This window comes from Perna viridis, chromosome 5, assembly GCF_037379345.1.
Source record: "Perna viridis isolate PV_CMFRI_1.1 ecotype Kerala chromosome 5, ASM3737934v1, whole genome shotgun sequence".
Taxonomy (NCBI): domain Eukaryota; kingdom Metazoa; phylum Mollusca; class Bivalvia; order Mytilida; family Mytilidae; genus Perna; species Perna viridis.
Genome location: NC_142449.1, coordinates 39,490,441 through 39,509,570, shown reverse-complemented (window position 1 = coordinate 39,509,570; position 19,130 = coordinate 39,490,441). Strand labels below are relative to the sequence as shown.

General features: G+C 33.2%; 2 protein-coding genes across 5 annotated transcripts in view; one reads left to right on the top strand and one right to left on the bottom strand.

Annotated features, from left to right (window-relative positions):
- Nucleotides 1-19,130, top strand: part of LOC148617447 (uncharacterized) — a 66,776-nt gene that overhangs the window by 15,051 nt on the left and 32,595 nt on the right. For all 4 annotated transcript variants that reach the window (XM_088585138.1, XM_088585140.1, XM_088585137.1 and 1 more), the window contains exons 2-5: nucleotides 2,560-3,457; nucleotides 3,907-4,159; nucleotides 15,284-15,474; nucleotides 18,208-18,380. In XM_088585138.1, coding sequence (XP_088441264.1) covers nucleotides 2,613-3,457; nucleotides 3,907-4,159; nucleotides 15,284-15,474; nucleotides 18,208-18,380 — 1,462 coding nt within the window. In that variant the 5' untranslated portion in view covers nucleotides 2,560-2,612. The remainder of the gene's footprint in view (nucleotides 1-2,559; nucleotides 3,458-3,906; nucleotides 4,160-15,283; nucleotides 15,475-18,207; nucleotides 18,381-19,130) is intronic.
- Nucleotides 1-19,130, bottom strand: part of LOC148617448 (L-fucose kinase-like) — a 134,051-nt gene that overhangs the window by 97,087 nt on the left and 17,834 nt on the right. The gene's annotated exons all lie outside the window — the stretch shown is intronic.

Genomic DNA, 19,130 nt, shown 5'->3' with positions numbered 1-19,130 from the left:
AGATGATCCAGATGAACAACTTATCGCCTTGGTGGTCTCTGGGTAGCATGCTTGCCTCAGCGCTGAAGGCTGTGGGTGGGATCTCTAGTTTAGTCACAACAAAAACTTAAAAATAAACCTTTTGGTGGTAGGACAATGAGTATGTGTGATGTATGATTCTGCCAGTTAGGGCTTTGGTAGAACAAAAGAATTTTCAACGAAAAGGGTATAATGAGCATTCTCTGCACATTTTCACCAGCTATCCAGCAGTAAACATGGAAAGGGCTGCTTTACCATCTAGTACACTATATTTAGGGGATTTAGTGACTGGTTGGCTCATAGTCAGAATAATGTGTCTGAGGGGGGTTTGCATGTCTACCTGCAAGCTGTTGCTTCAGTGAGCTAACACAATAAAGATTCAACTCAGCATGTAGGACTAATCTTTTATACTATAGTATAAAGAGGGGTCTGTTTGAATGGTCAATTTTACATGAAACATCAGCAAGGATATTGAACCTACAATCTTGTGTGGTACTGTGAATTCAGAAATTATTGTGTTCATTTATAGTTAAGATTTTATCATTTTTGACCTTATTCATGTTATTTTATGTAGCCTGAAATTTGTAAAACTGGGTCAGTAAAATTAAAGAATGTTTAAAATTCCATATGATGCAAAAAAAGACATCACAATGAATTTAAAACAAAGGTATAAACCACAAGACATGAGTACAAATGAGTAGTAACTTGCCTGTACTTTTAAAACATATATTAATGGTGTAAATCTTGTCTTGAACCCGATAAGTCTAAAATGGCCCAAGGGTGGAGTTAAAAAAACTTCAACTCTCAGTGAACTTGAATAATTTTAACCTTAAGTGGATAATTTAGTTATATGGTACAAAAGCAAGTCTGAAAAGTAAATAATTTCAAAATATAGAAAAAAATATACAATGAAAACTCTCCTTGTTGATTAACCAAGATTTTTTTTTTTTAAAACAGCATATCATGTAAATGGTACACTTAACTTATCATAATGATAAATATATCATAATAACCGTACATGTACTTGTAAATTGTTTTCAGGTTCATCATTAAATGGCTTCGACTGTTATTCACTGGTAGATTTTTCTGGTACTGCCATGTCTTGTGTTAGCTGTGTTGGCATGAACCATTTAACATTTAGAATTTGTCTTTCCTAAGTGATGCTGTTCTTGTATTAAGTATTTTAGTCAGACTGTTAAACATATGTAGAGTTAGTCTTTGCCTTACTGATGTTAATATGTACATTGTAGGTACATGTACATTGACTAGTCTTAGGGTTAATGACCTAATGTTGTAGACTGTTAAACATATATAGAGTTTATTTTTGCCTTACTGGTAAAGTTGTATAACATTCTGTCATATATTACCCTGACTTGTCTGGCCTTGTTTTTACAAATGTACATTGTCTGTACTTTAGCGTTCAGAAATTGACATGACATTAAAAGAATACCAACTGCTGTTGGATGTGCCAGGTGTTTATGTTTGATCCTATTAATTCTATGCACTTTGTCAAAAAGTTGTTTTGATTGCTGTAATACCATGGTATGTTTTGGTATCAGGTTATGTTGGTGGTTTTCTGACAAAACATGCATGTTTAAATTTGGTATGTTTTATTTTGGCCTTTTCATAAGAGTGAAAACAATTCATTTAATTCTAATGTAACCAGTTACAGTTACTGCATTGTTAGTTCTTCACTCAACAATGTTAATCCACCAATATATATGGGCAGTCAAAATACTGGCATGTATTATAATTTGATGTATTTAATTTTGGCACTTTTAAGGAAGGTGGCAAATAAAACAAAATGAAACTACAAACAAAATATCCCAATTTATGGTAATGAACTCAATGTAACTGTAAACAAGCTTGAAATTTGTCTTTATTTATTCATCCCAAGTACAGTACAGTACTAGTATATAGCAGTTTCATAATTAAAAATATTTCCCCCTTTGTGACATTCCTTTTGTCAATTCTTTCTTCAGTCAATATTTAAAAAGATGTTTACATTTTTATTGAAATTATCAATTTATGGAAATAATAATGATGGTTTGAGCAGTTGAGTGCTGAACAGGCCCATGGAGCTGGCCATTAACATCATAAACTTTTTCTCATTGTTTTATTACATAACTAAAGCTATTAAACAATATAGAAGTATGTTACCTCATTAGTAACTCATTAGTAAGATGATAGCATCTTATATTTGTGATAAAAGATTAAAGACTAACAAGGTTCATGACATCTATTTTGAATTTTGAATGAAAATTCATTACAGTTTACATTCTCTTTATATTCTCGTTTGAATGCAATTCCATTTGCAAAGTAGTTTCAAGAGAGAACTTGTAACATTGTACATGTTAATTTCTTACTGATGAAATACATTGTAAGGGCCTTAAGACAGGCTTATGAAGGAACTAATGTTCAATTTTATTATTTAAGTTGAGGATAGAAGTAAATTTTTGTTTTCACATTTCCCAAATAATGGTCTGAAATACATTGTATGCTTGCCCCAAAGAACTAATTCTTCATTATTTATACTTTCAGAATGAAAATCGTACAAATTGACGTTAAACAGCTGAATATAGATCAAAAACAGAATGGATCTTACTAATCCAATACCAAATGGGACCATTATGATACCTCAAACACCATGTGACAATTCTGAACAAGATGAATCGGTGTTCAAACGACCAAAATCACCATGTGCTAACATAAAGATTGAGAATACTGATAACCCACATTCCTCATCACAGATTTCATCGCCGCCTAGTGTACATAGTAACTCACCATTAAGTGACCCTTTCATTTCTAGCACATCTAACATGAACGATGATTTGCAAATATTTTCATCTGGACCAAATATGTCCACATTTCAGTCTATTGTCATGGCTCATCCTACAAATTCAACGATTAACAATTCTGGAATCGAACAGTTATTAACTTGTACAGTGTCAACACAAAATATCCCACGAATGGGTAGTCCCCAAGACAGTTTGATATCAAGTCCTGTCAATGGAAATGATACTATACTGTCCTCTCCAGAAGCAAACGGCATGGAATCGGCCAACACAGAATACACACTTATTGACAGAGCTGGACGTTTTAATATTCGGGATGGTGAGCAACATGATTCACCTCACTTTGATTCTGTGCGATTTGATCACGAACATGATCATGGCTTTGAACAATTGTTGGATTATGTTGTGACTGACACAGATTCAAATAAAGTACCAAAAATGAGGAGAGATTCTGATGCTCCGTCATCCATTAATAAAGAAGAGGAGGAGGATGTGACGGTTGAAAAGTTATTTGAAGCCGATTTGGCTCAATCATCTGCTGAGTTTAGCTTTAGTAAGTTCGGATCTGAAGTTTCCCAAGGGATTTTTACATTTGGCCAAGGGCAAACAACCACAGACACAACAACTACTGGTACCCTGTTGGTGTAAGTACAGTATAGTGTAACTTTCATGTACTGTTAACATACTATTTAGAGATCTTGGATGTTGTCTTTCTCTTAGCCTTTTGAATTAAATAATGGCATATGCTTGTTTTTTTGTCTGAACACGAATAAAAAGGTACATTTTTGATGAAATAATGAATAATACTTTTGTTTAATGCATATTAAGGAGATAAGTACACAGAATACTTGGTGGTTTCATTCTGGTTTAGAACATGCCTTCTCATATTCTGCATTTTTTTAATACCCTGATCTTACTTGTACACTACTTGAAATGAGTTCAAAGAACTGCTATGTGTACATACCAGTTGAAAAAGCAGAATTACAAAAATTCAACTTAAAGTAATATGAAGTACCAAATTGAATGATGTACATGTATAGAAGAAATTTTTAATGTGTAAAAAATGCATGAATATACATGTATTTATTTGCAGTTCAAGTGCCATTGTTGCCCCACAGCCACCATTTGAACCAGTGAAATCTCCACCAACCCCTGTGACCAGATCTCAGAGAGGGGGAAGACATCTGAAGGAACCGGTTTTATGCCATCAGTATCCCAGTAGGACTGACCATTATGAGTTGCGTATATTGGATCAGCCAGAAGAACAGCATCGAGCTCGGTACTTAACAGAAGGAAGTAGAGGTGCTATTAAAAATGTGTCACAGGAAGGCAATCCTGTCGTTAAGGTATGTAAAAAACTTCACCAACATTTTTGTTTTAATTTATGACCAAACTTAGTACTTCAGCAAAATAAATGCAACCCTTTCCCGTAAAAATTCTTACATTGTTCAACTTTAAATTTTTATTGGAAATTGTCACATTTTTCTTGTTAAAACACTTCTGTACAGTCCAAGCAGTGTCCAGGAACAAAATTTAGTATGATTTGCTGAATGATCATTTTTGTAAGTAGTCGCAAGTTATGATACTTTATTGGCCAAAGATTTTTAAATGTATTATGTGACCACCTTACATGACGAAGAAAGAAAATTTTGATTTGTCTGATTTTCAAAACCGAAAACATCTGAACCAAATGTAGAGAACGAGAATTAATCTTTTGTTATGAAATCATGACAGTGTGGTGCCCAAACATACATGGAACTCTTTACTTTGATGGAAGTGTTGAATATGCTTAGATTACAAATAGGGTAAGGAAAGATGCAAATTGAGTTGCTACAAATATGAAAAAAAACAAAAATATGGCAGTCTTATGGATATCAAACGGCTGTCACGTCAGCATGTAAAACATGGTTTCACAATAATAAATTAAAATGTACTTTGCTCATGAGGTTCACAGTTGATCCAGTCTGACGAATAAAGCCTATTGATGGCTACCACTTGTTATATTAAAGGAATTCAAAAACACATACTTTTTCATCATAATGAATTGTAGTATGCAAGTCTATTGTAAAATATGTATATGTCATGATATCAAATAAAAGCAAGTTTTTCCAAACATGGCAATTATCCCTGAAAAATTTAAACATCAATGATGTTGATTCTGTTCCCTTGTTACATTAGACCGGTTTGACGAATAGGAAAAGCACATAAGACATATAATGATACATGTACATAATGTACTTTATGAAATCAGCTGGAATTTTTCATATGTTGACCTAAAACTTAATTTTAAAATTTTTTGAGAAAGTCCTGCAATGCTGATTGTAAAGATATGAACTAGTGAATGCATGACTACATGTACATGTATAAAGATATGGTTACATTCAGTTTTATGTTCCTTATTTTGTTCGAGAAATTTTGTCCCATCTTAAATATCTATTGTAAAATTTACCAATATTACTGGTCCTGAATGAATAATACTGAAATATTGTCAGTCATGACCAACAGGACTAACTGTTTTCCTGAACTTGGCAATCATTGTTATAGAAAGATTTATATTGCATATGTACACGTACCTTCAGCATTTTAAAAGTACATGTGTATATGTATATATGTATACAGTATACATAGACTTATCATTTGTCACATAGGCTTTTTTTTAAGTATGACACATACATGTATGAAATAATTTACAATGTAAATAATCTGTAGAAATGTACAGAAATTTCAAAGCTGTTCGACAATAGTCTTGTTAAGGTGCATTTAATGATGTAGCTGAGGTATTGATTTTCAGAATATATTGCTTGTCTATAACTGCAGTGAAAATCAGCTTTAATTGCTGTGGATGTATAATGTTAAACATTAAATTGCATGGTGGTGATCTGTTTTCATGTAAATCGTGACTGAGTTTTAAAAACATTGTTGTAAACATTGTGAAATTTAAGTAGCTCTTGGAGACTTGTACAAATGTTTAATTTATTGCATGTTGATGCAAAGAAAAGAAATTGGTGATGATATCAGGTGGTATATGAAGTTGTGATGAAGAAAACCAATGATAATGTTGATTGTTGTATCGGGCCAAGGCAATTATACCCTTGCTCTGAAGGATGGGGGTACACTGTTTTAAGCTTAGTCGGACTTGTCTGCCACACTTTTTGTAACAGCTTTTTCTGTAAGTACCCCGGTACCTGTGGCACCTCCATGATATTTCGACTTAAGCTTCATATGGGTGTGCCATATCATGGAATTAGGTTTCAGTTTGATCCTGTTTGATGAATCTGTTTATACTGTAAACGTACTTATTTGCACGTGGTATTTATTTTCGCGGATTTCGCGGTTGACCATTTTCCGCGAAAATAAATACCCGCGAACATAAATACCCATATCACAAAATTTAGAAGAAACTTTATTACCCTAGACAACACATACCCGTCGATCAAAGACAAATTGCTATGTAAACAATTTTACAACCAGAACGACCCAAGCTGACCTTTAAATTGTTGTGAAAACAATATCAGGTGAGAGCAGTCCACGCTACCTGTATTTGTAAGATTGACACTTTTATTGTGAATGTGTTCATTGATCCGAATAATCCATAGTGACCATAATGACCTGTGTACACTTTGATCTTTATTTATTATGAAAGGGACAGTTAAATAATCGATCCGTCACATTTTATATTTAATAACATATTTACAGGTATTCAAAATAAAATTAAATCAATTATATACTGTCATTATTTGGTATAAAGTTACACATTCTTGCACACGTCAGCTATACCTGCCTTAGCCCACCCCCTTTTCAGTGTCTCAGTCTTAACGTTCTGAAATGCGTGTACGATCCATCCTGCTTGCAGTGGTTTGAGAGTAGACAAACGAAGGTCCACATTAATATCACCGACTTTCTTTCCCGACTTGATTCCAGCCATGATCTGTTCGGAATACCATTCTACAAATTTTGATCTTACAATTGATTTAAATTCGTCGTTTCCCGAAAGATCAAGAGGTTGTAATTCACTCGTGCAGGATGCTGGTACATAACGAATGCGAATGTTATTGTCTGATAACTTTTCTTTAAAAGATTCAACACGGTGTGCGCGAAAGACATCGAAAATGCAGAGAGCCGGTTGCTTGGCTTTTGATAGCGGAAGTTTGTCACGAACAGATTCAACATACGGAATAATGATCTTTTCTGCGTATTCCAGCATAGTGGTCTCGTTAGACCAATGATTTTCAGAGTGTGTGATATTCCATTTTTTCGGAAATTTGAATGTTGGATGGCATTGATCTGTTTTCCCTTGATAAATGACTTGTGGGGGAATGAACTTTCCGTCAAGTGTCACACCGAGAACAACCGGAATTTGGCGTTTGTCTTCAAGTCCGGTTATTGCAACTTGCTTGCTGCCTTCTTCCTCAAGAGTGTAATCACCAACAGGAATTATATACACATTTGTTTGATCAAAGTTTATTATGAGTTCATTTGGAATTTTGTCTTTTTTAACTGTAGATTCAATTGCAGTTAAGAATTCGGATTTTTGATTTTCGAAGTCAACTGGAATTTTTCGTGCTGCCTTGGTATCCGAGACGACGAACAAAGGATTGAGCCCACGAATTGGAAAGTTCTATATGGCCACCAAATTCAGATAACAGTTGCCGATCATTAGAAGTAAGATCCCGCGGGCCGCAGCCAACACTATTGGACGGTTCACGATGCCGCCAGCGAGGCGTAAGTTCTTTATGTACTCTTGCACTTCTGCATCATATTTACCGAGTAATTTTGGTTTCCCTCTTTTAGAATTTTCCATTAAAATATCTGAATCTGAATCAGAGGACTGTGTTTTAAGTTTCATCAAATATCCTTTCTTTAATGTTCTAATGGTAGATTCATTTATTGGCTTTTCATACATCGAACTAAAATGTTTCACTGCTTTAGATACTCCGTGCTCACATGCATACTTAGCCATTTTCAACTTTTGGTCGGTGTCATAATGGTTATAGTCTCCCCGTTTACGTTTTTTACTTGACGATGACATTATTTCTTTTTCAACACTTTCATTCGCCGAAACAATTCTTTCCGCCTTTTCTGGTATTTCAGCCTTTCTTGGATCGGGCAAATAGGGCTGCTGTGGAGGCAGATCCTTTTGCTGTGTCAACCAACGTTTCAACATTTCAATTTTCAAATAAACAGTGCCAAAAAATCTTATCAAATACCGAAGTTTAAAACAGAACTCATGCATTAAAATCTACCCAGGGGGAAAGATCGATATTTTTTTTATCTACATTACACTTTCTTTTTCGTAGGCTCAATCCTTTGACAATCATTGATTTTTAATCATGGAATAAACTTTGTCTTTTACACGATGTTAAAAAGGGACAGAGTTATATTCCGTGAAAATAGTAAAAGTTAAAACTAGAAAAACGCGAAATTAAATACCCGCGAACTTGTTTGAAATTGTAAAATCGCGAATATAAGTACCCGCGAAAATAAGTACGTTTACAGTATTCTGACTGTATTCTAAAATTAGGGTTCTGTGGTATCACTGAACTGGTTTGTCACTTTGCTATACTTTTCAAGGAAGACTTAGAGTCTAACTGTATTTTAGCAGTAAATATCTACTTATACCAAACAGACTTTTTTTCCTACAATCTCATTTTTTAACTGCATCACTAACAGTGAAAGCAGGCCTAGTTACTGATTGACTCCATCTGAATATGAGTCTGTCTATCCACCTATTCATTACACTTAGAGGGGGTACATAAGGTAATCTTGTAACTTAAAATGTATTGAACCAATTTAATACATGCTTTGCACACTATTTATACATGTATTGAAGTTGTGTACTTTCTATAATGGAAGAAATTTGACAATTTTTTTCTTACATTTTTATCATTATCTTCACTTTATGGTGTCAAGGGTACATCTACCTGCTTTGTGTTCTCTTAAACTCAATAAGTATTTAGAAGAAGTAGAAACTTTATTGCCTCAGCAAAAAACAGCTAGATAGCATTTACAAAAAATATCAAGCAGCATGACATAATATTAATAAAGAAAAGACTTGCATTTAAGAAATGTTATATATAAACAATTATACAGTGAGGAATAATAACTGTAGAGAAAGAAAATACATTTAATTCTGGTATACTGTAAATATATGTAGTTATGAAAATATATGGAGCTTACACTCCACGGGTTATTCTCCTTGCAAAGTTTGCATTCAGATATCGCTCCGCCGCCAATCATACTCCATGTCAAATATGTGATGTTTACTTTACATACAACATGGTCGTGTAACAATATTAAGGCTATTTAATATGTGTAGAACTGCAAGATTTCAATGTTTATATGATATTAACTATTTTGACGCAGATAGCTGGACTATTTTGTCAAATTGACCCAAACATTCGCAGGGAGGAAAGCTCAATTGAGATTTGCCAATTTATTCCTCTCGACCTGCCTCTTTTAATGAAGATGTCAGGAGCTTCTATTGACGGATTTTCAGAGCTGCAATGTAACCTTTTTGTGTAGTAAGTATAGATTACAGTGGAGGATCCAGGGGAGGGTGCATGTGGTGGGCACCCCTCCTTTTATTGGAAAATTTCATGTGTGATTAATTTGATCCCAGGAATTTAACTTCTGTACATAAAGTGCAAGCACTGTGCACATATATGTTAATTACTACATGTACATGTACATAAATAATATAAAATGGTAAACACACATGTACATACATGTAGCAAACAAAAAAGTATTTAAAATAGAAAATAAACGGAATTGTTAAATTATTATGATTTCAAAGCAGAGACATAAACAATGTCTCTTTTTCAACAATAAGGATGAAATGAGGTCATATGGCATATTCATCACATTCAGTAGGTAATCTTGAACTATCAAAAAGGAGGGGTATCCAGTGAAATAAAGTAATGTCCTTGGGAATGCGAGTGGACACATGAGCCATGACATTACTCATACACTTGTACATGTACATGTTCCTAAAATCCAAACTTCTGCACCGACCATAGACCTTTATCGCATACCCTATATCACGCCCATAGACCTATATTGCATATCCTGTATCACATACGGTATATCACACTCCTAGACATATCTCATACTGTATATCACACCCCTTGACCTATATTGCATTCTATATCACACCCCTAGACCTTTTTTGCCTTCTGTATATTACACCCCTAGACCAATATCGCATACCGTATATCACACCCCTAAACCCATTTCAATCATCATATATCACACCAACAGACATACATGTATATTGTATACCTTATATCACACGCCTAGACCTATATCGCATTCTCTAAATCACACCCATAGACGTATATGGCATACCCTATTTCACACCCCTAAACACATTTCAAGTACCCTTTATTAACCAACTACCCAAAATATGTTGAAAAATGTCAAAAACTGACCAACTGATATGAATTCAAACCGGGCATCTACACGGGCCCAATATGGATGAAACCAGGACCAATACGGCATCATAACTTCTGGTCGTTTGATACGGCAAATTTTGAGTTAGAATTGGATTTTATGAATTTTGGTCACCAGGACTAAAAGCTGCAGAAACACAAAAAAGTCTTCCATTTTATACAAAAAAGGATATTTAAGACTTATAAATGCAAGTAAACCTACATTTTCTTGGTAAAACACGAAAACAACTGTTCTACAAATCATCTAATTGAGTTGGTTAATAAAATTGTCAATAAATATGTAATTTCATATTGGTCCTGTTATAGGTCTCGGTCAATCATATTGGCCTCGACAGCCGTATTGGCTCACGGCAATACCTTGGGACCAATACAACCGCCTCGACCAATATGACAGACCTCAAACCTATAACAGGGCCAATATGAAATTACATATTTATTAACATATAATATATCACACCCACAGACATATATTGCATACCTTATATCACATGCCTAGACCTATATCGCATACTGCATATCACACCCATGGACCTGTATCACATTCTCTAAATCACACGCATAGACCTATATGGCATACCCTATATCACACTCCTAGACATATATATTGCATATCATATATCACACCTTGCACAGAACACAATTGAAGTACATTTTGTATAGATAAGATACAAGAAAGAATGAATATGACATGCAAAAATCTGTTTGATATGCAGAATCAATCCTCGACCTATATCACCTCACGGGCCAGTGACCCTTGAGTTGATATAGGAGTCACCTGTTGATTCTGCATGTGATATAGATTTTGGCATGCACTGTTCAGTATGGAATTTAAAGAAATAGTAATACCATGTACATGGGTATTATATCCATGTAAGTCATAACTGATTATCAATATGGTTCTTTTTTAGTACATTGTCAAGATATACCAGATATATTTATTTAGAATGCAGATCATAAAGTGAGAAACAAGATTTTCACGACACAAGAAAGACACAGTTACGTAAGAAATTCTGTGGCCATGAAAGTGCATTGAAAATGTGTTGGATATCAAGATTACCAAACGTAGACCTTTTCTAAGAGCTGATTTTCATGGACATTCTTACATGTACAATGTACGAGGTAAGTGTTAAAGGTATACGTTATATATTCAAGTACTTCGTATGTACACAGTTATTTAAAATTTTCAAAACTGGTGATAGGAATACTGTTTTTATTGCTAGTGTAGAACAGTGTAGTCATAATTCTTAGAAAATTTGCAGTTTACATTTGTATGTCGAATTTAAACTGAAAACTACAAAAATACATGTGCATGTACTCTAAATATGGTTACTGGCATATGCAGCACAACATCAATTAAAGATTTCATACATGAAATTATGATATTTGGAATATAGTAATACATGTATCTAATTTGTTTTCTACTTTACAATGTGACATTTATTGGTCATAGATAAATCAACATTCAGGGATTGATCCAGAGATTTTGAAATTGGGGTCCAAACATCATTATAAAGTAGCAGGTAGCTAAAATCATACATGGAAGAAGCCCTAAAGCAATATCCTTAGCAAGCTTTCCATTTTCTGTATTTAGAAGGTTTTTGTCTGGTAAATGAAATGACTTTTAAACTCATCACTTCAAACCACTTTTTATGATCTATCTGGTTATGAGGGGATGTTGTTTTAACAATGACAGGTGAAAAGTAACCTGTTCTATTCTTACTTACATATATGTTACCTGTTATTAAGAGTTATTGAAACAAAGATGTGCTCATGAATTACACTGTACATTGTAAAGTTTGTTATGTTATTTCAGATAAATTTGAATTATTTTAGAGAAAGAAATGTTTATTTTTTTTTTAATTAATACAGCTGATAGAGATATAAAAAGAATAAAAACTTAGAACACTGAAATATAGTAGATATATATTATATTAACATTTTTAATGTAGAACTAAAACTATGAACAGTGACAGAAATATTGTTTGCAAATTTTCAATCGACCAGTATTGATCAATTTGGGAACTTTCACCAGGAGGTGTAAAAACCTGGTACTGTTATAACCACCCAACCTTTATTTTTGCCTGATTTGCACGAAATTATATGTACATGTAACAATATTTCCCAACAATAGGAGGTTTCTCCATATCATATGGTTAAAATACATGAATATTTTCATGAATTTACATTGTAACATTTTGCATATATCAGACACTGTTATGATTTTTTCCCTTGATTTCTTTTCAGTGGTTTTCACTTGGAAGTTTCACTAGATGAAGTGAGAAGGAAGCAAAAGTAGAACAGACCATTTATGTGTTGGGACACTATATAAGCATGAAACAAAGTTCATGATTCTCAAGTCTCTTACATGTATGTGTAGCATGAAGAAGCTGTAAATGTATATGTCAACATCTCTTAATAAAAAAGTATAAAAAAAACCTTAGCACTTACATATTTGCAAAACATAAGAGTTGCTTGAATTGTAATCTTATACATATTTGTGAAACAATCATGCAGAAAAAAGTGAAAGAAATGCACATATATCATTGAAGGCAGACAAGTATAAAACACTCAGCAAATAGTGATTTATCTTTAAAAAAAAAGTGGTACTTATGAGGTTATGGGTTCACTAGTAACTTTTTTTGTTTTGGAGAGAAAAAAAGATGGATTTATACTCAAAGTGCATCTGAAATTAAGACATCATATTCCCTGTCTTCACCACATCTCTATACCATTGACTTTCCAACTTAATTGGAATCTTAAATTGCTTAAATCTATGAGCTACAAAGTTGTTTTTAGTTTAATAATCTTTAAACTACATAGTAACTTTTACAACAAGAGTTTTTATCCTTGTTTGAATTGAAAAATTCCTAGAGATAGGTAATCATTTATAGTGCATATCATAGCCTAATCTAGACGACAATGACAAGGACAAATTTTAGTTTTAATTTATTACAAAAAAATTCTACATCAAAGTGAGCACAAGCAAGGAAGAGTTTTTTGCTCATTTCTCCCTTGAGACTGGACCTTTGTTCAACTTCCTCCAGTCTGCAGGATTCATTTCTACTTCATGCATCTCCAAACCGAAATTTCAAAGTGTTGGTCAAATCTTACTTTGAAAATTCATCGAATATTGATAGTAAGTGCTTCTCAGGGGAATTCATATTTTGCAAGAAATGCCAATTTAAGTATTAGGAAATTTGAGGACATCAACGTATGCGTACAGCCAGGAATACCAAAAGCAATAATACAAAAGAAGACCCAAAAATATATTTTGATAAACAGACTGTATAAATATACACTGTATTAAAACAAATGATTATTCTTTAAAGGGACTAAGTTTTGATCGGTTTATTTAGCTTACAATGTGTTTACATGAATATTTTGATTACTTTGAGGTCTTCCTTGACTCAGTGCCTCAGCACATTGATTGCAATCTGAAGCTCAATAAGTTTTAAACCAATATCTTGCTCACCTGGCCGAAAAAGCCATATGAGGTATTGCCATCACTAGTCCATGTGTCCATTTAACTAAACTTTGTATGAATGTTCCTTAGGGTATTTGTAACAATCCTTGTGTCAGGATTTTTGATCTGGCATGAAACATGGCCACCATTACTAAAAATAGATCAAAGGGGTCAAATTGCAGAATTTTGCAATTATCTCAGACAATTTGGTTCAGTGAAAATCTGGCAGGGAGTAAAATTTTTCAGCATAATGGGACAGACCTGTGCTGAAATTTTCAAAAAGATCCATTGACAAATGAATGGGTTATGGGTCCTGAAATGGATTTTTATTCTGAATTTTACATCTTCTCCTTTGAGAATACTAGTAGAATGGATTGTAACCAAACATGGCATGGATGTGTGTTAGGACACCCTTAACTATTTGTATGTGGAGATTATTGATCTGTCGAAAAACATGGGCACCATTACTAAAAATTTAGAATTTGTTAAACTAGAAAATTAATGGGTTTAGTCAATTGTGTATGTGGTAAAATTGATCAGCATGGTGAGACAGACCCATGTCGAAATTTTCATAAAGATCTGTTGATGAAGTTATTGCCCTTGTAGTGTAAAAAAATAATCGAGAGATTTATTTTATAATATGAAAACCAGGTAGGTAACCAAGATGCTCTCTATTGATAAAATGATTCTTGTGGCAATAGTACTTAAGGTCAAGAGTGGAGCTTTAGAAAGCTAAAAACAATATTTTTGGACCAGGTGAGCGATTCAGGCTCCCTAGAGCCTCTAGTTTAAACTTTGTGTCATGTTTATATCAATTGAAGATGTACACTACCTACAATGGGGAATTTAACAAATGATTTGTACATTTTAGCATGTTCATCTTACATGTATTTAAACATTATCTGTTAGGGATTCTAAAGGGTATCATGCTATTGTATTTTGTTGTAATGGATATTCATGAATTACATGTACTTACAAGTATTGTCTACTTTATTTGATTTTGTATGTGGAACTCTACTTTAACTCCATAACCAATTAAATTTTGTTGAATCATTCAATGACTGTTGTGAATTAACTTTTACTTATGGTTATCAGTCATTTTAGTCCATGACCTGTGAAATAAAGTACACCATATATTGTTAGCTATTTCATTATCATATACTATGGAACACACATTTATATGATGATAATAACACTAATATTTTCCAGCATTGTTCATAGAATATCATTATTAAAAATATTGCTGGTTAACTTTTGGAATATACTCCTGTGAAAGAATTATTGATTATTGGGTTCCAATTTTTCAAGTTTTCATATAAATATGCTCTTTCAAATTTCAATTTGCAGCTAAATGCTAAATTTGGAATTATAACCATGAATTTAAAATCTATGCACAATTAAATAAAATTTCAAATAACCATGAAAATTGACATCCCATGAAATATATTTCTTCCACAGTTAGAGAACTTGTTTCTTGACAATTAAATGTAATAAATTAATTTAAGATTTTTATGTGGCCAAAAATGGATGCAGTTTCAAATTATGTTGTACTATTTCAGTTATTTGGTGATGTTGACCATGCTACATTACAAGTTTTCATTGGTAATGACCAAGGAAGAGTGAAGCCCCATGCTTTCTATCAGGCATGTAAGGTCTGTGGGAAGAACTCCACACCATGTAGTGAGGTAGATATTGAGGGCACTGTGGTTATACAGATGGAAATGGATACTGTTAATGACAAAACTTGCTCGTAAGTAATAAGGCAAAAGCCACTATTTTACTTACTGCAAGTAGGCAGTGACAGATGGTTGTATGTTCTTCATATAGACAGACTGATTAGAGGGGGTATTATTCTGGATTCACCTTGTTTGTTTGTGAGCCCATAAATAAATATGGTAGTTATTTTCTCAGCTTTTAAACATATACAGTGTTCATTCTACAATTTTGATATGCTCATCTTTCAGGAAGTACTGTGGTTTACCCATTACCATCCATCCCTCATTTGTTCACACTTCACACAATAATTCAAAAATAATTCAACTCAGTATAGATTACAGCTATTCCCATGACAGAGTAAGGTGTTTATTTCCTGTGGGCTTTTAGTTTTTTATCAAGCCTTCCAGCAGCAAAATTGTGGCATATAAAGAAATCACACTGTCTATCTGTCTGTTTGTCTGTCTATGTAATCTTATATAAGTCTAATTGCAAGTATTTAGCTTATTTTGCTCAAAATTTTACAACATGTTACAAATCTATTCACGATCAAAGTTCAGAGGTGCAAGTTTAAATGTTGTCCATATATGCCACATCTGTTCAGGGTGCGACCTCTGTGGACACATCTACAAAAATGTAGCTATGTCCAATTAAGTACTTTATTTGTATAATGAAGATATACCGTAAGCTTGAAATTTTTTTTTTTGAAAAAATGCATAAATTATGGTGAATTCTTGATGTAATGTTTGGCTACAGTATCAACAATGGTCTCTAAATTAATATGCAAGATTACTTCCTTTTTAGCTCACCTGGTCAAAGGCCATATGAGCTAATGCTATCATTTGGTGTCTGTCATTGTTGTCCGTTGCCATTAACAATTTTTCAGAACTCTTCTCCTTTGACACTACTTGACCAACCACACTAAACTTGTTATGAATATTCCTTTTAGCATCCTGCATAGAACTGATATGGGATTTTTTATTGGTCAAAAAACATGGCTACTGTTACTAAAACGGAACATAAAAAAATAGAAGAAAGTGTTCAGCATAATGAGATCTATCTGCATTAAATTTTCGTTTTAATCTGTTAAGCCATGTTGGAGTTATTGCTCTTTTTCAACTTTTTTTTGCTATTTTTAATGTTATTTCAAAAATCGTCTCCTCTGACACTACTAGACAAATTTGAACCAAATTTGGTATAAATGTATCTCAGGATATTTTTCATAGAACTGAAGTTGGGATTTTTGATCCTTGGAAAAACATGGCCATTCTTACTAAAGGGGTCAGTCAGAAGTTTTTCTCATATATGTTCAAAACCGTTAGGTTTAGCCAAATTATTTCAGTTGCTAAAATGGTCCTTATTATAAGGCCTACAAAAGTCTGTCAGGGATCAAAGTTGTTGGACAACTCCTTGAAAGGGCTATATAAGTCATATACAATAGCAAGGCTCCGATATTTATGAATATTCATTGCCAGTTGTTTAATCTGGTTCCTAATCTGGTTCCCTTGTCAATATCATAAGCTACTCAAAAATCGCTACAACGTACCTCTTTTAAAAAATATCATTCACATGTCTATGTGTGTTTTTTTTTCCTTGTATGAAAACAGGAAGTTTACATTAAAAGATTAAAGGATCAGTTAGCATTGAATTTATGTAATATTACCCAATTTCCGATTCATACACAGGACTCATTACAATTGACTATATAGCCTTTGCCAGTTGTTTAATCTGGTTCTTGGCAATTGAAAACATTCGGGTCATCACAGTTATGAAAGAGTACACAATCATAACAAGGGAACCAAGATTTTAGCGGTAGTCACCCAATTTTAGAGCATATCACATTCATGCCATTTCGGATGTTGAAAGTAAGCCAAAATCAGTGGCAGAGAATATTTGACAATTAGCGACTTTGAAGACTTCAGTCTTTGTTTTTGCAGTTTTCAGCCAAAAAACTAAGATAGATAGAATGAAACCTATCAGTGAAATGATCAATAAGATCTACAGGGATCAAAGTTGTCAGACAACTCCTTGTAAGTGTTATTGCCGTTGAAAGGCAAAAAATTATCTTTTTAACAGTTTTCAGCCAATACATCAGCGTTCTAGAATTCCTATTTCCCATTACCCGGGGCAGGTGAAATTTGGATCAGGGAAAGTTAGGTACTTAGTTACACTTTCCCGTGGCATGTTGAAAACTTCAAAGCTGTAAGGATTTGTTTTGTTAGGAAAGCAGTCATTGACTGTGGGAAAGTTGATTTTATATGGATTTTTCCCGAGGAAACCTCAATTTCTGAAAAATCCTACAACACTGTACATGTATCTTTGAAAACTATAAAATACTGGATGAAACTTTCAATTGATGAAATGATCCTTATGATAAGTCCTATCAAGTCTTTGAGTCAAAATTGTTGTACAACACCTTGTTAAAGGTATTGCCCTTGAAAGGCAAACATTTAACCAGGTGAGCAATTCCGGCTCCTGGGAACCTCTTGTTTCCAGTTTCATAAAAAAGCTACTTTTATTTTTGTGGTTAATAGAAAAAATTTGCAATACATATGGAATTCTGAAATATAAGTTGTGGTGATTGTGATTTTAAAGTCAATGGAATCAAGAAACAATAAGAGACACATTTTGATCTTATGTTTAGTTCTGATATGGAAATTATGAATCTAAGTTTCTATCATATATTCATGTAGGAAATAAAAGAGAACTACATGTATACATTCATGTTTTTTTTTTAACTAATATTTATATATGTATTTTGTTCTTTCAGAATTGACAATGTAGGTATATTGAAGTTGAGAAATGCTGATGTTGAAAACAGAGTCGGTATTCAGAAAGCAAAAAAGAAAAGTACTAAAGCTAGATTGATTTTCAGAGTGATGTTTCAAAAGCCTGATGGAAATATTCAGACCCTTCAAGTTGCATCAAGATCTATTAATTGTAGTAAGTTTCCAACAATATGATATTTATCTTTTAGTTTCATTTCATTCAATTTATGTTATAAAAAACCAGGAATAAATTATTAGAATGTCTGAACACAAATAGATTGATTCTTGATATTTTATAATAAATTTGTTTGTAATACTCTGATTGAATGTTGCTTGACATTTAAGACAGAATTGTTTTTCATGCACAGTTCTGGTTATAGATAGTGAAAACAAATTTGTGGCTGAGATTTATGATGTAGAAGTACTATGTGAGTTCATTTTTGTTTTAATTAAGAAAGAAGTCACAGAAACACCATTTTATCATTGTTTACAATGGGCTGACCATTTATGCCACATTATTTTACCCCTCACTATTGCTCAGGGTAAATGGTCAGCCCGTGGTAAAATAATTATAAAATGGAGTTTCCATGATTTATTTCAGTTCCAATAGAACGATACTTTGGATACATCGTCATTGTTGTTAACAATTTTTCAAAACTCTTCTCTTTGTTCCTTCGAACTGGTGTGGGAATTTTTGATCCGTGAAAAAACAATGGCATCAGTTACTAAAAATAGAACATAGGGGTCAGACAGTAGTTTTCAGCATATATCTCCAAAACCGTTAGGTTTAGCCAAATTCTGATGTGGGTAAAAGTGTTCAGCATGATGAGATCTATCTGTGGTCAAATTTTTATGTTAATCTATTAAGCCATATTGGAGTTATTGCCCTTTTTCAATGTTTTTTTGCTATTTTTATTGTTATTTC